This window comes from Babylonia areolata, chromosome 30, assembly GCF_041734735.1.
Source record: "Babylonia areolata isolate BAREFJ2019XMU chromosome 30, ASM4173473v1, whole genome shotgun sequence".
NCBI lineage: Eukaryota > Metazoa > Mollusca > Gastropoda > Neogastropoda > Buccinidae > Babylonia > Babylonia areolata.
Window position 1 is genome coordinate 9,436,909 of NC_134905.1, and position 21,703 is coordinate 9,458,611.

General features: G+C 39.2%; 1 protein-coding gene across 1 annotated transcript in view; it reads right to left on the minus strand.

Moving 5' to 3' along the window:
- Positions 1–227: 227 nt before the first annotated feature.
- The window catches only part of LOC143275671 (protein timeless-like), a 60,981-nt gene continuing 39,505 nt past the window's right edge, over positions 228–21,703 (minus strand). Inside the window, exons 18-23 of the mRNA XM_076579951.1 lie at positions 20,933–21,007; positions 19,430–19,601; positions 14,196–14,255; positions 13,501–13,704; positions 12,799–12,919; positions 228–9,455 (exon numbers count right to left, since the gene is read on the minus strand). Coding sequence (XP_076436066.1) covers positions 9,368–9,455; positions 12,799–12,919; positions 13,501–13,704; positions 14,196–14,255; positions 19,430–19,601; positions 20,933–21,007 — 720 coding nt within the window. The 3' untranslated portion in view covers positions 228–9,367. The remainder of the gene's footprint in view (positions 9,456–12,798; positions 12,920–13,500; positions 13,705–14,195; positions 14,256–19,429; positions 19,602–20,932; positions 21,008–21,703) is intronic.

The following is a 21,703-nucleotide window of genomic DNA, read 5'->3' on the forward strand; positions in this document are numbered from 1 at the left end:
CAGACATACAAAATTAGCATATGTAAACCAGGGTTTTGTGTCATTTTTAACTCTACCCCCTCTTGGCCAAGGAATGGGGATGTAACTTGGGCAAGACACTCTCCACTTTATCAAATACAAGCCCAGGGGGTCAGGACAACAGTTGCCTACTCTGCTGTTCTGATGGTCATACGACTCATAGTCAGAGACAACTATCATACACCCCAAAGCACAACCCAAGACCCACAAACTGATAACATTTATTCTCCATGAAATGCAAAGAACAACAGCATCAGTACACAATACAGAGCTCTAGAACATGATTCCATAAAACCATGGGTACACAATGATCCAGCAAGGGTACACAATGGGCCACCAAGGAACCTAACACACAATGTACCAGGCACATAACATTACATATCCAACACACTGATAAAAATTACAGTTTCGCTGTACTATGTATGTGATGTTTAAAATAACAGTGCTGCTTGCACAGATGAAGACTGACTGAATGAAGACTGATGAAACTCTAAAAACCAGTGATGCTGAAAGCGAGCACACTCAAATGAAACACTTTGAACAATATGTCTAAGAAGTGTTGATGATTCTTGGCCCTCCTATCATAACATTTAAAATTCAAGTGGACCGCAACAGGTCAATGCTTACCACTGTAATCTTGATTACCTCTACTGTAATTTTCATGCATCAAAAACTTAACTGAAACCTAGCTTAATCAGGGGGAATGGTGGTCACAAGGACAAAGAATTCTGAGTGTGGGTACGGCTGTAAGAGAGTGGGTGGACGGGGTGGCATGTGGGAAACACTTCAGTAGGAGATGGGAGGGGGGTGAGGAATGGATCACACCCAGTTCAACTTGCAAACCCAGCCACTACAAGTTGGGCTTGAAACATTGTCCAACGATCCCAGATTCTCCCCATCAACAAAGGATTTTTTCCCCTGAAATTATTTTTAATCTAGATACTGTGACCTTATAGTGCAGTATCAGTATCAGTATCAGTACCTCAAGGAGGCGTCACTGCGTTTGGTCAAATCCATATACACTACACCACATCTGCCAAGCCGATGCCTGACCAGCAGCGTAACCCAACGCGCTTAGTCAGGCCTTGAGAAAAAAAAGAAGAAGATAAATACATAAAAATACTACTACTACTACTATTTATAAGGCGCAAAATCTTGATGAAGTCAGCTCTAAGCACAAAAAAAAGAAAGAAAAAAAGAGACAACAATGATGATAAATAAGCAAATAAATGTAAAACATGCAGACACACATTCACACATGCATAACAGACTCTGGCCTGAGCAAGCTTCTACCCCGCTTTTGCAGAGAAATCAAAAGTATGTTTGGCTAGTGACCTCCATTAGTGTATTACCTCCCCTATGCATGCCTGTATAGCGCCCTCTTGTAACGACATTTGAGTGTAATCCAGTGCAGCGTAAAAGAAACAGAAGAAGCTGGCAGGATGGAAGGATATTTACTGTGGGTCATAGTAAGAAGGTTGGATTAAATGTGATACAAGTAACCTTCACTGGCTGTCGCTTTTGACTGCACATGGAAGCTCATGTGGCTCATCCACGACCCATATCGCTGTCGCTTTTAACTACACACGGAAGCTCATGTGGGCTGTCCACAACCCATACCTTTTAGAGACAAAAGCCTGTACATTCCTCCAAAGCTTGTGTGGGTCGTGCACGACCCATACTTTGTAAAGAGACAAAAACCTGTATATTCCTCCAAAGCTTATAACAAAATATAGAAAAGGAAAACATATCATAACTGATTACACACACATGCGCTCGCACACGCACTCAGAAGAAACACATGCTCATGCATTCACACACACGCACATACACACACTCACACAACTGATCACACACACAAACGCATAACACCACATGCACATACATACCCTACTTATGCACACAGAGATAGAGCGAGAGAGAGAGAGAGAGAGATGACTCATAGCATCCTATACACGCACAAAGATATTCAGTCACACAGGTACATGCTGTTAGAGAAAAATCCTATACATGCACAATCAAAGATACTCAGTCACACAGGTACGTGCTGTTCGAGAAAGGGATGGAAGGGGGTTATAGCTGAAGACAGGCTAAAGGGACGGGGCGGGGAGGAGGGGGTGTGGGGGGGTAGTGGGAGATTAGTGGTGCAGTGAGGCTATTGAAAGTAAAACTTCTTTATTTTTCTTCACCAATTGCAAATCAAACCTTCTGAAATCACTTTTAAAAAGGTATGGGTCGTGCATGACCCACATGAGCTTTCGAGGGGTGACCACGTTTTTTTCCTCTTTAAAAAGCATGGGTCATACACGATCCACACAAGTGTCTATGTGTAGTTAAAACGCCACCTTTAATTACTCATTAACTAATTAATGAATTTTTTTCTTCTTTTTTTTTGCAAAAGTTGGCCTTTTAGGTGTAGGAAGCACTTCTGAAATTTCGTAGAAAAATATGAAGAATTGGCTGAGATATTTGCGTTTTTGTACCCTTCTGGGTCGTGTACGACCCAAGATAGCCAACGAAGGTTAAATGCTGGTTTTTGTGTGTGTGTTTGTATTTTTTCCTGAGCATTGCTTAAGACTGCCAAATGAGTGAGGGTAAATTTAACTGCATAAGTCAAACACTGTTGGCAGAAATAATGGACATTTGACCTGTTGCCTACAAAAGCAGGAGGATGGATAATTTATTCAGAATGACTGATTTTTCAACATACTTTGCTGGGGATTACCAGTTAGTTCTTAAGAAAGGTGATGACTGCACCTTACACTTTAAAAAAATGTAATACAAGAAAGAAAGAAAAAATATACAATTTTACAAGGAAAAAAATTTACATAAGAAGAAAAAGAAATAACGATAAAGACCATTCAATGTTCCTAAATCTTATGTGCTTTGTTTGTTTTTTTTCTTTTTCATAAAGTTTATAGTGCTTGCTGGTGCACATTACTGACAAGAAAACCACACACACAAAACAGATAAATAAAACAAAGTCTCTGATCACAAAATGTTCAGTAACTTCGAGGAATGCTTTTATTTTAACATGAATATAAAATTGTTTTCTAGGGACTAAGGTGACAACACATTTCTTCATATCTCACTGTAGCCACACAAAGACAAACTTGGGATTTCTAAACAAGCCAACAATTGTAAGGACAACATTGATAATGAAACACCAAGAGGTTGTTTTTTTTTTTAAATGCATGACATTCATTGTCATAGAAGGCCCGAAGAATAACCACAATCAAAACTGGCTTCAAGTGATATTGAGGTTGCCTTTTATACTATGACCTGAAGAATAAACATAACTTAAATTGGTCTTGACTAAGATCACTTTTTATAATAAAAGACCTGAAGAATAAGCACAATTCAAATTGGCCTTCATCGATAATAAGATCACCATTAATAATAAAAGACCTGAAGAATAAGCACAGATAAAATCGGCTTCAAGTGACATGTACACAAGACACTTTCCATAGGTAGACAGGATCTGCAGTGAACATCCAATAATTTCTCGCAGATTGATGGATTCAATACGAATACCAATCCATCCAAGACACATTTGGTCAAAACAAAGCAACAATAACACAGGGCTGCTGTACAGAACAAGGTAAAAGGTCTTTCACAGCCATTGGGGCAGTGAATTCATGTTAACTGTGTCTGGGACTCAGCACTGGTAGGTGGGAAATAATCCTCAGTCAAGTGCCTTCCCAAGGGCACAACACCATACTAAAACCAGGCCTCGAACCCTGGTCACTGGTGACCACTGGATCAGAAGTCAGACTCTTTAACTGATTCTGCCACGGTGCTTCCTTCAAAACATTATAATGATACAATAATTGACACATATCACCAGCACTTAATACAGAGACTGACCCATCATCAATGCACAACACACTGACAATCAATGTATTACACACACACACAACACTCTGATAACTGATGTACCACACACAAACAACACATAGACAAATGATATATCACACACAACACATTGATAATGGGTGTATCACATGCACACAACACAATTATCAACACATTACCCATTTAACAGTGATAACTTGCATATCACCACAGGTTATCATGTTACATGCAATACAGTGATAGATTTCAAAACAAATTATGAATGATAACCAATACACACCACCAAAATATGTACGACTTAAATAACTGTCATACCACGTTTTGGCAGCTTAAATATGGTACGGTATCATTTCTTCTCAACAGTAAGCACCTACTGAAACCTTCAACTTAGTATGTATGTAAAAATTCTCAATAATCACAAAAAAATGAAAAACTGTTCTGAATAACAGGGACAACGATTACATCAAACCACTCACACATGAAATTGTTCTGAGTAATAAGGATGCTGAACAGATCCCACCCTCCCTTCCCACGCTGGTGGTGAGCCTGAATGACCACCACTCTCCTCATCCCCTTCCCTTTGCACCTGCACAGACAGAGCAAGTGCTTGTGCTGGCAACTGGTTCATGTTCACTTGTCACTTTACTCCTGGCCTGCTACAGACCCAGACTGATCCGTCTCAGGCGCAAAACTTCCATCACTGTTACTTTCACTCTTGTGTCATGAAGTTATCATCATTATCCAGATCTGCACCTGAATCATCACCCTCACCACTACACAGGTTTTCTTCTCCACTGTCCACATCTTCCAGTATTTCCTGGTCCACTTTTAAGGCTGTTAACGTTAAAAAAATTAGTTGAGATTGATTTTTGCTTGAGCACACCATTTTGACCAACCATGTCTGTGAGTGACTTGGGACTTTCCCACTGCCTGTGACTCATACACTACAGACAGTACAAGAGACATAAACATGACTTTCCCACTGCCTGTGACTCATACACTACAGACAGTACAAGAGACATAAACAATCTTCAAACATTCTAGAAGACAGGGAGGAATGAAGTGGGTCGTTTCCCTCTAACTATCAATCGGGAATTGCTGATGAAAACTGGGCAAGAGAGTACTGTCCTGTAGGCTTATAAAAGTGCAACACAAGGGACGTCAAACTCTAGCAAGGGCTAAACAGTGAACCCAGCTGCTTGTCTTTAAATGAAACAAAACTGATATCCTACGTGCTTTTAAAAATGTCTAAATACCAAAGAGAACTATTTCAGCCAAAGATTACAGCAGGAACTGGCAAAAATAACATATAATGTGCTAGTGTTACATCTAAAAATGTTTTTCTTCAAGAAATGGGAAAGCAGTGGCATAAACCAGTATTCTAAAGAGCGAAAAAAGTATAATACATTGTTACAAGCATTGAAAACGTGGTACTTAACTGTGGATCAAGCTTGGACAAAAAAAGAGAGAAAAAAATGACCTGCTCGGTGAATTATGCTAAATCTCTCTAAAAACATATTGCACAACAGACTTCACTACACACAACATACGTTCTCCAGAACAAACATGTTCCTCACAATGTTTGCTGGAAGAATAAATAAATAATCATAAACACAAATTATCCCAAGACTCCCTGCTTTTTCTAACATTAATTAACAACTCTTGATTCAAAGCACTAACGAAGCCATGACCTGAGACTCAAGCTTTCCCAGTGATACAACTCTTCATTCATCATCTGGTGCCAACAGACACAACACTACTTCACTGTGAAACTAACAACTTTTAGGTGATGAAGAAGAAAAAAACGATGCTGGTGACAAAAACCTTAAAAGAACATTAACTCTGGATGAGCTATGATCAATGAGGACTATGTGCTGAAATGAACTACCCACATCCAAGGCTTTAAACCCCTTCCCACCCCACCAAAATGAAATAAAAAAAATAAAAAAAAGAAATTTGCCATATTGTGGAGATTAACATGGGGCAATAAGTTAACAAGAGAACTGGCAAGCTTCCTTGCTGACAGATGAAATCCAAACACATGAAAAAACACAAACATATTGCTTACATTATTTGTAAAATAATGTTCAAAAGGTTACCAACAGAGACTGACTCCTCCCTGTGTAACATTCACATAACCAAGTGATATACCCATATATGTACTTCCACACAAGGATGAGCACACAAAGTAGTAGTTCCTCATCTCATATATATATACATAGAACAATCATATACAAAACTGTATATTACTAGACAAGCTAGCTATTGATGATCAGATCAATAATAAATACTCTGAATTATACACAACATCTGCCATATGAGTATCCAAGTATGAATTTCTGCTATCAGTAATGGTGACCGGAAGAATATTTAATAATAATACTTATGTAAAAACAAATTTCGTACTCAAAGAAACTCTCCCCATTAAAAAATGTTAGACATGGAATTACTGTTCACGTGAGAGGGGTTTAACATGCATGGTTTCTATGGGCAGGAAAATAGTTTGTGTGGAGGACATTTTTGTCCACACTTGTGAACCTGGCAAGTGCATTTTGTTTGTGTTGTGGATGAATGTTCTCTCCCCACAGGCACTTGACTGTATGGCGTTTTGCAGAATATTTACAGCCTATTCGTTTAGGGTGCACTGATCCCACTGTACTGACCATGCACAATCATCTCAGTGGATCCAAGGATGGCAGATTCTTTTACAACAATCAGATTTTTTTTGTTTTTAATTATAAGAATTTTTTTTGTTGTTTTATACAAAATATATTTCCTTCAATGAAGAGAAATTTTCCTCCAAAGAAATGTTAACTGATCATTTTCAACCAGGATTTTCTTTTTTTTCTTTTCTTTTTTTTGTGTGTTAATCATGAATACATCTGTGTTGGAGGCAGTTTCTTCAGCCATCCAACTAATCACCCATCTTGCAGATAATGGTTTGGATTCTTCTCCTGCTCACAAACAGCGTTAGAATTTGACTTCTTTGTTTGGTTATTGTTGTTGCTGCATGATGACTAAAGACCACAGTGGCAACAACGCTGTAGACATCCACTGTAGAGATCAGGAGGAACCATCTGCCTGAAGCCGATCAGACTTTGTGCTGTTATGTGGAGGTAATGCATGTATCACCTCTGTGTCATCAAACGTGTCAACAATTTCTCTGATAGTAATAATAAAGTATTCCTGTACCTTTCAGCCCCTTACAAGGCCAAGCTGTGCAGGCCTAGGGTCACTCTTCTGAATAACACCTGTTCCAGCTTGAGGGACTATCTTTGAGCATACACAACGATGATGATCTCGTTCAGGACACACTGTGAGCTTTCCTTCATAAAATTAAAATCTCTGCATCAAGAGGCCCAAGAGGTGCACACACCAGCAATGCTGTCAGGAAATGTCAACACTATGGAAGGTGCATCTCTGAAACACAAACTGAACTGTTGCCCTGTCTTCCCATCAAAACCTTGCTACACTGAAGCCTGGGTGGGAGCTGGTCAGGGCCCAAACTCCACAATATTCCAGTTTTTGTTGGAAATCAAACCCTGAACTTCAGTCCACCTCAGCCCTCAACTCTGGGAAAGCAAGCATCGGAGCCAGAAAGCCCACCATGATATTCTTGTTTTTATTAGGAATCGAGCCCTGAACCTTCCAGTCAACCCTAGCACTTGGCTTTGGGAAGGAGCTGATCAGAGTAAAGAAATCCCATAACATTCTTGTTTCTGATGGGAATCAAACCTGAGAACCTGCCACTAGACCCTAGCCCTCAGTACTCAGAAGGAGCCACTCAGTAGTGCACTAAATCCAGGACATTCCTACTTCTTATGGGAATCAAACCAGGATTCTCTCACTCATCAGTTTATGCTATTCACTCTTCCATGGCAGTCATAGATCCAAAGCCTTGAGAGGTCTTATTCTCTGGGGTTAAGACTTTGATCTGAACATATGGCAGCTGTTAATTCCTGACTGCTTTTCAGTTTTTGTTTCTTTGTTTGTTTGTTTGTTTGAAATGTGGCATCCCTGAACAAATCATTTTGTGAGAAAAATGAGATTTTATATCCCTACTTTCAAAATATTGGGGTATGGGTGGGGTTGGGTCAGGGGAAGGGGGTTGGTGGTTAAAACAACACACACAAAAAAACCGAAAACTGATTGTAGTGCACAACATAATATCAAACAGTTTCTGTCATGATACAGGTGTAGCTGTCAACAAATGGAAAGGAGATTACTACTGTCATAATTAACAGTCAATGACTGCATACAGTCTTAAACAATCTACTCTCTCTCTTTTATCACAAATGTGATACAACGATCTCCTCATAACACCTTGTGACAAAACCATAAAAACAATAAAAAGAAAAAAATCTTTAAAATTCCTGTACACAATTTTGAACAATCTACTCTTTTATCTCAAACTGTGATACAATGATCTCAAAACACCTTTTCTACAAAAACAACACACACACACACACATATATATATATATACACACATACTATATTAGAAATTTTTTTTTTCTGAACTAACCAAAATATCCAACTTCAACTTCAGTAAACATGAACTAACCCAAACCATTTCTCTCACAGACTGACATCTGAAACCAGTACACAGCACTTATCGTGTATATTTACTTTCGTCGTCAAGAGACTGAAAACAGGTGGTGACATCAGCAATCAGCATGAAACACAGCGCAACACAACGCCTCACGTAGTTGGCACAGGCCACACCCACAATACATATAGTTGGCACAGGCCACACCCACAACACATATAGTTGGTACAGGCCACGCCCAAAATACACATAGTTGGTACAGGCCACGCCAAAAATACATATAGTTGGTACATGCCACGCCCAATATACACACAGTCGGTACAGGCCACGCCCACATTACACATAGTTGGTACAAGCCACGCACACAATATACACAGGGTGGTCACACCACTATGTCAGAAACACAACAAAAGAAAGGCGGCGAGTGACAATGCTTCATACAACACCAAACACATATTTTTCATTAACATAATCCGTCACTAACAGAGTGGCACTACCGACGATGAATGCAGATCACACCAGTCTGGCCAATCGCTCTCCAATGCATTCAAGGCCCAAATGAACACTGCATCAGACAATAATGCTAATCCATCAATTCATGCCCTTGATCAACACAGTGTTATACACCAATACAAATTCTGATCTGATCCTTTTTCTTCTCCACATTTTGGACTGTGGAGATATAACAAAGTTAGGACCTGCATTCACATGAACACTTTATCAATAAACATGGACACAAATTCTGATCCAATCCTTTTTCCTTTCCACTGTTTTGACTGCTGAGGAATAAGAACCAAGTTAGAACCTGAACTCACATGAACACTTTATTGATACACATGGACTGATCCGTTCTGTTGTTTCATTTTTTCTTCACTTTAGGTCTGCAAGGAATGAGAAAAAAGGACCTGAAGCAGGTACACTGGAGAAAATATCTGGTTGTGTGTGTTCACGTCTGGGTGGGCGTGGCCTCCTTGGATCGGTTCAGATGACAGACAAAGCGCAGCCACTGGTGGTTCTGGGTCTCCACCGTGGGTCTGAAAAACAGGACGTAACTTCATTTTCATTCAGTTTCAGTTTCAAAGAGGTGTCATAGTGTGGATTGATCCTTATATGCACCACCACAACTGCCTTGAAAAAGAATAATGAAGAAGTTAAGTAAGTGTAAAAAGCAAGCACCAGAAAAAAACAAACATTTGTGCCTTTGTACTGACAGTCCCAGACCGTAAAAAGTAATGAGGCAATGGAAGCACTAAAAATAATGCTCATGCTATTGCTGAAATAACCTCAAACTCTGAAAACGCAATAAGAAATGCCAAAAATAATGCTCATGGCTTTGTCAAAATAGTCTCAGACTGTATAAAAAAAAAAAGAAGTAAAAAAAGGGGAAGCAACTGTAAAATGATGTTCATGCCATCACTGAGATAGAATGAGACTGTGATAAAATAATAAGGAAATATAATGCTCATGCCACTGTTAACACATTCAGCGCCAGAAAATTTGTAAATAAAAGCTACCCCCTTGACGAGGAATTTTGAGGATTTAGGGGTTTGTCTATTTTTTTCCCCAGTACAAAACCTGTAGGAGAAAGAAAGTAAATCATTTTGTGAAGGAAAATGTATGTGGATTTTGAATCTGGGCTTTATCTCCCAATTATTTTGACTGCAGATCAAAAATATCTGAAAGAGAAGATAATTTCTGAGCATCAAACATAATTTCTGAGCATCAAACAGTCTGTTTTCACCTCCACAGAATGACACCCAAAAATAAAAATAAAATACAGCTGGAAATATCATGCTGATTGTCACACTGTACATGTAGAAATATCATGCTGATTGTCACACTGTACATGTAGAAATATCATGCTGATTGTCACATTGTACATGTAGAAATATCATGCTGATTGTCACACTGTACATGTAGAAATATCATGCTGATTGTCACACTACATGTAGAAATATCATGCTGATTGTCACATTGTACATGTAGAACTATGCTGATTGTCACATTGTACATGTAGAAATATCATGCTGATTGTCACATTGTACATGTAGAAAAATTATGCTGACTGTCACACTGTACATGTAGAAATATGCTGATTGTCACACTGTACATGTAGAAATATGCTGACTGTCACACTGTACATGTAGAAATATCATGCTGATTGTCACACTGTACATGTAGAAATATCATGCTGATTGCTGATTGTCACACTGTACATGCAGAAATATCATGCTGATTGTCACATTGTACATGTAGAAATATCATGCTGACTGTCACATTGTACATGTAGAAATATTATGCTGATTGTCACACTGTACATGTAGAAATATCATGCTGATTGTCACACTGTACATGTAGAAATATGCTGATTGTCACATTGTACATGTAGAAATATGCTGATTGTCACATTGTACATGTAGAAATATGCTGATTGTAACATTGTACATGTAGAAATATCATGCTGATTGTCACATTGTACATGTAGAAATATCATGCTGATTGTCACACTGTACATGTAGAAATATCATGCTGATTGTCACACTGTACATGTAGAAATATCATGCTGATTGTCACACTGTACATGTAGAAATATCATACTGATTATCATTGTACATGTAGAAATATCATGCTGATTGTCACACTGTACATGTAGAAATATCATGCTGATTGTCACATTGTACATGTAGAAATATGCTGATTGTCACACTGTACATGTAGAAATATCATGCTGATTGTCACACTGTACATGTAGAAATATCATGCTGATTGTCACACTGTACATGTAGAAATATCATGCTGATTGTCACATTGTACATGTAGAAATATGCTGATTGTCACACTGTACATGTAGAAATATGCTGATTGTAACACTGTACATGTAGAAATATCATGCTGATTGTCACATTGTACATGTAGAAATATCATGCTGATTGTCACACTTTACATGTAGAAATATCATGCTGATTGTCACACTGTACATGTAGAAATATCATGCTGATTGTCACACTGTACATGTAGAAATATCATGCTGATTGTCACATTGTACATGTAGAAATATCATGCTGATTGTCACATTGTACATGTAGAAATATGCTGATTGTCACACTGTACATGTAGAAATATCATGCTGATTGTCACATTGTACATGTAGAAATATCATGCTGACTGTCACACTGTACATGTAGAAATATGCTGATTGTCACACTGTACATGTAGAAATATCATGCTGATTGTCACACTGTACATGCAGAAATATCATGCTGATTGTCACATTGTACATGCAGAAATATTATGCTGATTGTCACATTGTACATGCAGAAATATTATGCTGATTGTCACATCGTACATGTAGAAATATGCTGATTGTAACATTGTACATGTAGAAATATCATGCTGATTGTCACATTGTACATGTAGAAATATCATGCTGATTGTCACACTTTACATGTAGAAATATCATGCTGATTGTCACACTGTACATGTAGAAATATCATGCTGATTGTCACATTGTACATGTAGAAATATCATGCTGATTGTCACATTGTACATGTAGAAATATGCTGATTGTCACATTGTACATGTAGAAATATCATGCTGATTGTCACATTGTACATGCAGAAATATTATGCTGATTGTCACATTGTACATGTAGAAATATGCTGATTGTCACACTGTACATGTAGAAATATCATGCTGATTGTCACATTGTACATGTAGAAATATCATGCTGATTGTCACATTGTACATGTAGAAATATCATGCTGATTGTCACACTGTACATGTAGAAATATGCTGATTGTCACACTGTACATGTAGAAATATCATGCTGATTGTCACATCGTACATGTAGAAATATGCTGATTGTCACATTGTACATGTAGAAATATCATGCTGATTGTCACATTGTACATGCAGAAAAATCATGCTGATTGTCACATTGTACATGTAGAAATATGATGACTGTCACATTGTACATGTAGAAGATACTATAACAGGTTATAAGTTCATAATAACAATTTCGTGTAGATATGTATGTGAAATACTGTCCCAACAATGACAAATGTGGTTCAGTTCAGATAAAAGTCAATCATATTCCAAGAAAATGAGAGGCATGTGGGGGATTTGTGGCACTGAAACCACACAAATGGTGGGGCAAAAAAAAAAAGAAAAGAAAAAAAAAGAGAACAGTCTATAAGAAAACTGAATGTCTCTGATAATAAATGACATGTTGTGTGAGGATCTGACCTCTGAAATGCCTTTTTTTCTTCTAAATTTAATCTGTACCTGTTTTTTTGTTCATATTTCTAACAACTAACGTCTATTGCAGTATATCGATAACCCAGATTGTCTGCACAGTTTACAAGACAAAGCATTTACCTGATATCTGAGTTGGGAGTTGTCTTCTGGTTATCAGCGGAGTCAGGGTCCTTGAAGAGGGGAGTGAACTCCGTGAAGCTGAGATCATCCTGGACTTGGGTCAGGTCGAATTTCACCATACCTGAAACAGAGGGTCAGGAGTGTGAATTATAAACAACATACAAAAGTTCTTTGTTATCTCTGAGAGAGAAATGGTTGAAACGTTTGGTGACATATGCATTAGCACTACAAAATAACAAAGTCCACCAACGCTCCCCCATTCCAACAAGAACACCCTCACTGCAAACTGACAATGTGCAGTCTTCTCTTGATAACTGTCATTACAATGCTAAACAAGTAATGAAAGTCTCATATGTTGATTAGATAACTATAGCTCGCTGCTGAGCTTCGTGGATGAGCTAACACATACATATATCTGAGTTTTGTGGATGGAAACACACATACACACGCACCACAAACATATGGGGTTAGCAGATGAGCACACACATACCACACATAACATCTGAGCTTTATGGATGACCTCACTCACACACCACAAATATCTTAGCTTTGAAGATGAGCAGACACACACACACACACACACACACATCACACACACAACATCTGAGCTTCACGGATGAGCTCACTCACACAGCACAAATATCTGAGCTTTGAGGAAGAGCAGAAACACACACACACCCACACTCCGAGCCATGCACTCACTGAGGTCGATGTCCCCAAGCTGCTGGGCCTTGATGATGAGCTGGGCAGGCGTCAGGAAGTGGGGGATGCGGCAGAACACACAGCTGGGCCCAGCGTCTGCAGGGAACAGCCCCAGTCCCTCCAGCAGTGCTGTGAAGCAGGGGTCTCGAACCACTCTCTCCTCTTCCTCATTCACCGCCACCAGGGGGATGGACTTGTCTTGCACTGCAGCAGTGTGTACAGAAAAGCTAGAAAACCTGGGCTGGTATGGCCATGCAACAAGGTCCAATGGCCCTGCTGAAACAGTCCCCCAAAGAACTGATGAGGGAGGGAGACAGAGGGAAAGATGAAGGAATAATGAAGGACTGACAACACTGCAGAATGGACAGGAAAACCATTTCCAGAGACCCAGGCTTTGAGAACCAACAGACCTGGAGGAAGATGGTGAACAGTTCTTCTGAGCAACGCCTAAATGACTCTTCACAGAGTTGAGAAGAAGAAGAAGAGTGTAAAGAACATTGTGAATCAATTAAGTCTGTGAAGTGATGTCTGTATGTGTAGATGTGATACAGAGAACTACTGCATTGTGTTGTGTCTTGTCATGGTGCTTTGCACTGTATTGTACTACTTTATAGTCACAACAGATTTCTCTGTGACAGAAGACAGAAGGGAAAATGGAGGGAGGGTGTTCCACAACTAAATCACCAGTGACTCACATGCATAGAATCTGGCCAGGGGCTCCTCCACATGCACTCGGTACTTGCTGTCCCGGATGCCTGCCCATCAGAGTACACAGTGCAAAACATTGATTTGATGGATTCATATGGACACTTATATAGCACTTATCCAAGTTCTCAGTGGTTTACAGTCATGCAGTTATACAACAGGCTGCCTTCCTGGGTAGAGCCGACTAAGAGCTGCCTTTTCGGTACTCATCATTTGTTTCCTGTGTCATTCTGTCAGGCTTTCAGTCACACACAAATACATGTATATAACTACAGTGGATTTTACTCCTCTTCCCTGCGCAGAGTTCCTCAAGCCTTCTATTTACCTGTATTCATAACTTTTGTCTTTCATCCCACACTATGTTTTCCCATTCTGCTAGACCTTGAGTACTGGTCTGGACGCTAATCATTTGGACGAGATGGGGTCCTGTGTGCAGTATGCACTTAGTGCACATGTAAGAACCCACAGCAGTGAAAGGTTGTCCATGGCAAAATTATGTGGAAAAACCCACTTTGATGATGACAACAAATGCACTGCAGACAGAAAGATAGGGTGGCACTGCACTGTGGTTATCACCATCCCCACGGACAGCAGCCCCAATTTCACGCTGAGATATCTGTTGTGGCAAAAATGTAATACAATACAATCACAAATTAACAGCAAATTCAGACTTTACAGAAAGATAAAGACCACTTCATAAAATCAGGAATGCTTTCATAATGAAATGGTCTGCCACTGGCCTCTCACTGAACACACTGACGGCTGTTTCAGGTACATCTGCACCATGAACAGCTTGAAAAATGCATTTGAAAAATCAACGTTTCGGCCATGGAAACACTGGAACTGCATGTGTAAGAAAATAGGTCTGGTTATGAGTAGGGGTCATTACACTGGCTGCATGTACTGCTGTTTGCTGAGGATTCAGCATCACTTCACCATCCCCCCAAAGAGGAAAACAGCAAGTTCCAAAGTAGTCCTCTTTTTGTAAACCCTGTATGTTTAACTGTGACAGTGTCATATATTTGTGGTTCTCCATTAATGGTAACCAGCCCCATCTTGACTTGCCTTCAAAATAATCTGAAACATGGCTACACTCACTGATATCTGATCGTGAATGTAAAACTGGACTGGCTTTAAATACAGCTGGACAAACACACTCCCACCCAGACAAGACACTGTACTGTGTTAGTCTATGTCACTACAGATTTCTCTGCATGAAATTCTGGCTGCTCTCCTCAGGGAGAGTGCATCGCTACAGTGCAGCACCACCCTTTTTCTCCTTTATTCTGTCTGCAAGTCTATCTGTTTTCTATCAAAGTGGATTTTTCAACAAGATTTTGCCAGGGACAACCCTTCTGTTGCTGAGGGTTCTTTTACATGTGCTAAATGCATGCTACAAATGGGCCCTTGGTTTATTGTCTCATCCGAATGACTAGCATCCAGACCACCAGTTGTGGTCCAGCAGAGGTGGAGAAAATACTAGTGAGTGTGGGATTTGTTCTCAAGTGCTCAGATTCTCTTGCATCCTAGGTGGACATGTTACTGCCAGGCCATGACCACGCACCACCAGGCTTTAAATGTAGCTGGCCAGACGAACCCCCCAGCCAGCCACACATCCAGGACTCAGCCTGTCAACAACACGCCTCGTGGGAACAGGATCCAAGGCCTGGACAACTTGACCACAAGGGTGCCACCCAACAGGTAGTTAAACTTCACTCTACTTGGAATGTAGCTGTTTATATAAACCTAACTAAGTTTGTTACCTTCTTGTGAAGGTGCCCTGGAATGCCAAATAAAACTTATAACTATTTTTAACAGCAGTTTGATTATTGGATTAAAAAAAAAATTTTTTTTGCAGGCACAAAAAATGTTATCTCCACTTTGAAATGCCTGATTAGTTGTCTGCGATCAATTGGCCCCAGATTCTGAATCTTCAGTCATTTTCCTTCACAAAACATATACTTTCTTTTCTATCTTGTAGCTTTCATCCTGGGCTAAAACTTGAATCCACAAAATTCCATACCAAGGGGATAGCACTTAGTTACAATATCCTCTGTCACTGAACGGATGAACACATTTCCTACCGCAAACGAGAGTTTCTCGTTTTCACTGTGACGTCACAGCAGACCTGCAAATGAGAGACTCTTGTTCCTGAACAGTACTTTCGTTTTTGCACTTGCCCCGTGTGAATAACCTGCCCTGGCTCATTGCGAGGGGATTCCCCTTCAAGGGACATTACTCTAGTATGCACAAACGTCGGTAGAACGTTTTCGAGTGCGTTGAAAAATGTCAAAGCGACAATCTTTTGCCCCCAAAGTTTGCGAGAACGAACTTGTTCTTGATTCAGACAGTGAATCAGAAGAACTGTCTGATGATAGTTCAGGCGAGTTTCAGCCCAGCGATTCATCGGAAAATGACAGTGAAGTGAGCGAAGAACATACTGAGCCGATCACTGATCCACAACCGTCAACATCGCGATCGACTGCGAGTGTCAGTGGAACAAGTCGAAGGGGGCGTGGTGCTAGAGGTCGACCAAGAACGACCAGAGGGGGTGCATGTCAGCGAGAAAAGGAGCAGACGAACCTTCTATGGACAGAAGAAGGGGACTGATGACCCACCTCATACGCCACAGTTCACAGGTTAGCCTAAGCTTGTGTATGAGTGAGTGTGTGCTTGTGTGAGTGTTGGTGTTAGAGGTGGGTGTGTCAGTTGAAAATGGTTTTACTGTACCCAGATTGTTACCTACAATAATTCATTTTTTACAGCAGATCTGTTCTGTCAGCAGTAAGATCAGATTGTGTTGGAGTTCAGATGTGGTGTGAACAAATTATGAGAACATAAAGGTAAATTATATGATGTGTGTAAAAAAAAAAAAAAAAAAAAAAAAAAAAATTCCAGTCTCACTTTTTTTTTTTTTTCCCAGAATAAAAAATTATGTTTATGTGTGTGTTACAGGGAATCCTGGTATCATGGTAGATATCAGTCCTGATGCCTCTCCTTGGGATTACTTCAACTTGTTTGTTGATGATGACCTGCTGAAGGAGATGGTGGTGCAGACAAACCTGTATGCAACCCAGTACAAGGCAGCTCTTGGACAAGCCATCAAGCCCCACAACCTCTTGGCAGACTGGCAAGAAATCAGCACCCAGGACATGAAAATATTCCTGGGACTGTTATTTTTGATGGGAATTGTGGACAAACCAGACATCAAGTCATACTGGAGCACAAACCCCCTTCTTGAAACGCCAATTTTTGGGAAAAGTATGAGTAGAAATCGATGTGAGGCAATCCTCATGGCTTTCCATCTCAATGACAACTCAAAAAACTTACCTCGTGAGGATCCTGCCCATGACAAGCTATTCAAAATTAGACCACTGATCCAGAAACTGCAGGACAGGTTTGGAGCCATCTACAGTCCACAACAAAATTTAGCCATTGACAAGTCAATGATGCCATGGCGCGGACGTGTTGGGTTTCGGCAGTTTATTCCCAGCAAACCCTTAAGATATGGGATAAAAATGTACATGTGCTGCGAGAGTCAGTCCTCCTATGTCTGCAGAATGGAAATCTATTCTGGGAGAAAGGGGGAGCAAAGAGAGAAGGACCATGGCCCCAATGTCGTCAAAAGACTGGCAGAGGATTTTCACGGGAAGGGCCACACAATTTATATTGACAGTTTTTTTTCATCTGTAGATTTGTTCACAGAACTGAGGCAGAAGGGGACAACCCTCACAGGAACAATACGCAAAGACAGGAGAGGTCTGCCAACACAGCTGGCTGAAAAAAAACTGCTGAAGGGTCAAGCTGCTGAAATGAAGCGCGACATCACATCAAATGAACAGGACCCAAGAGACACAAGTGCTGCCCTACTTGTTGTTTGATACCATGACAAGAAGATGGTAACACTTATTAGTACATGCAGCACAGGCTGTCTTATAGACAGTGGCAAGAAGACCAAGGCCACAAACCAACCCATCATGATACCAGGAGTAGTGCACATGTATAACAACAACATGAATGGTGTTGATCAGTTTGATCAACACATTCAGTACTACTCCTTCAACAGGAAGACCTGGAAATGGTGGAAGAGAGCCTGTTTCCATCTGCTTCATCTGGCCAAAGTACAGTCATATCTCATCTACAAAATGAACAACCCAGGAAAAAAAAACAAGTCAGCTGCAGTTCACAACTGATCTGAACCAGGACATGCTGGCTGACACACCACCACCAAAAGCCTTCAAGCGCCGGCCTTCTGACCCTCCAGCAAGACTGAAGGAGAAGCACTTCCTGACCAAAGTGCCTGCAACAGCCACCAAGCAGTACCCAACAAGGGTGTGTGTTGTGTGTTCCGTCAGAAAAGATAGTGGGAAGGGATACAAGGTGAGGAAGGAGTCCAGGTACGAGTGTCGCGAGTGCAACAAGGGACTCTGCATGGGGGAGTGTTTTGAGCGCTACCACACCAATGTGGCCTACAAAAAACCCAGAGTGGATGAGGGAGGTGACCAGTAGTTGAGGAAAGCTGTTGACAATTGTATATATTTTTTTTCTTTCTTTCTTTTCTTTTTTGTGTGTGTGTGAACATTCTTCTTGCAAAGTGGATTTTTACTCAAGTCGGAGAAAACTGTGACTTTGACCTCAGCTGGAAAACAACAAGTTCAGAAAAATACAGTGTGTATTTTGAATGGTATTCTTTTTGTAAATGCTTTACACTTCTTGTGACACTTATATTCTTGGATTACCATGGATTTCAACAACAAAAAACAGTCAGTGGCTATGTTTGCATTGTGCGTCACCCATTTCAGTTTTTTTTAACTAATTAAAATAACAATAATTGCAGAAGTTTTTATTTTTGTGTCATGTTTTATGTTGTAACATATAGAACAAACACACAGCCACACACATGCAAAATTTCAAAGCAAACAAACTCATAGTTTTTTTTTGCAAATTTTTTTTATTACGTAACCCAACTTTTCATGATTAAAACTGAAAATTACTTGGGCCGGGAGTGTTAATTTGTGCTAAAGTACTTGGTATGAATAGTGTTAAGGTACTGAAACTTAAACAGAACATGAACACAACAGACATTCTGCAAACAAAACATTTCCTGGTAACCTGGTTCAATAACCTGGTTCTATCTTTATCCACTGACCTACTTCTATTTCAAAACCACTGACCTGGTTCTATTTTAAATCCACTGACCTGGTTCTATTTTAAATCCACTGACCTATTTTGACATATGCCGCCTCGAGCAGCTGGTCCTGCAGCCATTTCAGCTGCTCCTGGTTACCTGCCCCTTTGATTTTCTCCACCAGGAAGGGAATTAACTGGTCCTGCTCCAGGCCAGACAACTCTGTCAACAGAGGGTTCTTCTTCACTGTCGACGTCTTCTCCTGGAGCTGAAAAAAAGACAAAAAATAATAATAAATTAATAAAATAAATATATCAAGTATACATAACATTTGAAAAGAGAGAGGAAAAAAAGAAACTTAAATACATGATAGATAAAAAAGAAACTTTGAGACAAGCAAACTTGTATTGGAAAAAAAGACAAAAAATAATAATAAATTAATAAAATAAATATATCAAGTATACATAACATTTGAAAAGAAAGAGGAAAAAAAGAAACTTAAATACATGACAGATAAAAAAGAAACTTTGAGACAAGCAAACTTGTATTTCTGTATGACTCCATAAGCATTCATCATTCATTACCCAGGTACAATCACCTTTTTCTTCTTTTTAAAAGCTCTTAAACATTGTTTAATGTTAGAAATGAGCATTAATAAAAAATATATATATATCTATATATATATCTTCTTTATAAGTGCTATTACCACCACTATTAATATCATCTGTAGTGGTAGTGCCTAATAGCTGCTCAGAAATCACCAACTTCGATCTTTGAAAATGTTTTACTTCAGAAGATATACATCTCATTACTGTTGCCACTGTTGTAACTAACTGTTAATACACACAGTATCTCAATTTTTTCTTTAAAAAAGAAAAAAAAAGAACAAATCATCCTAGCCTGTACCTATCAGATTAAAAAAAAACCAAAAAACAAAAAAAAAAAAAAAAACCCATCATGGAAAGCATGGCTTGTTTTGATTTAAGGAAAAGAAATCTAACACAGTATCAACAAAATGATTTATGAAAAGATAATAAAGGCAAACAAACACATCCAGTCAATTTTCCAACACTCACACAGAGGAATGCAGGTAATTATGTGGCTTCATCTATACACACATATATGCTGACAGACACACAAACAAGCTGATGCACACGCACACACACACAGAGGCTGACACACACATGCATTTTGACAAATGCATGTAAACATACACATGCACAGACACAGACACATTCATTCACACAAACAATAATTGAATTTACTGTAACTGTAACAGGCACAGAAGCATGATAAAGCTGATCTAAACAAAAAGAAAATGACAAACATCAGAACGTGACCATCACACATAGCAAAACCACTTGTACAATTTGAAAACAACTTCATCCATAAATGTTTGACATTCACATTGTCAAACATACTCTTGGATAATAATTACTCTTTCCTCTTATCAACAAAACTCTTCCATTCTCTAAATACCTCTTTAGGGAGTTTGCACCTTATAAGTTCTGATTACACGACAGAAGTATCTCATTACTATGTAACTGTTATCATCATCATTATTATCATTATTATTATCACTGCTATCATTATCATTACCTCTTTGATTTCTTCCGACAGAGCTTCCAGCTGTTTCTCTTCCAGCCAACCATTGCACAGCAAATGTAGCATCACCTGATCATGACACCAAAACAGTGTAAATCATTAATCATTGATAATGTAGCGTCACCTGATCACAGCACCAAAACAGTGTAAATCATTAATCATTGATAATGTAGCATCACCTGATCATGACACCAAAACAGTGTAAATCATTAATCATTGATAATGTAGCGTCACCTGATCACAGCACCAAAACAGTGTAAATCATTAATCATTGATAATGTAGCATCACCTGATCATGACACCAAAACAGTGTAAATCATTAATCATTGATAATGTAGCATCACCTGATCACAGCACCAAAACAATGTAAATCATTAATCATTGATAATGTAGCATCACCTGATCACAGCACCAAAACAATGTAAATCATAAAATCGTTGATAATGTAGCATCACCTGATCACAGCACCAAAACAATGTAAATCATTAATCATTGATAATGTAGCATCACCTGATCACAGCACCAAAACAATGTAAATCATTAATCATTGATAATGTAGCACCACCTGATCACAGCACCAAAACAATGTAAATCATAAAATCATTGATAATGTAGCATCACCTGATCACAGCACCAAAACAATGTAAATCATTAATCATTGATAATGTAGCATCACCTGATCACAGCACCAAAACAATGTAAATCATAAAATCGTTGATAATGTAGCATCACCTGATCACAGCACCAAAACAATGTAAATCATTA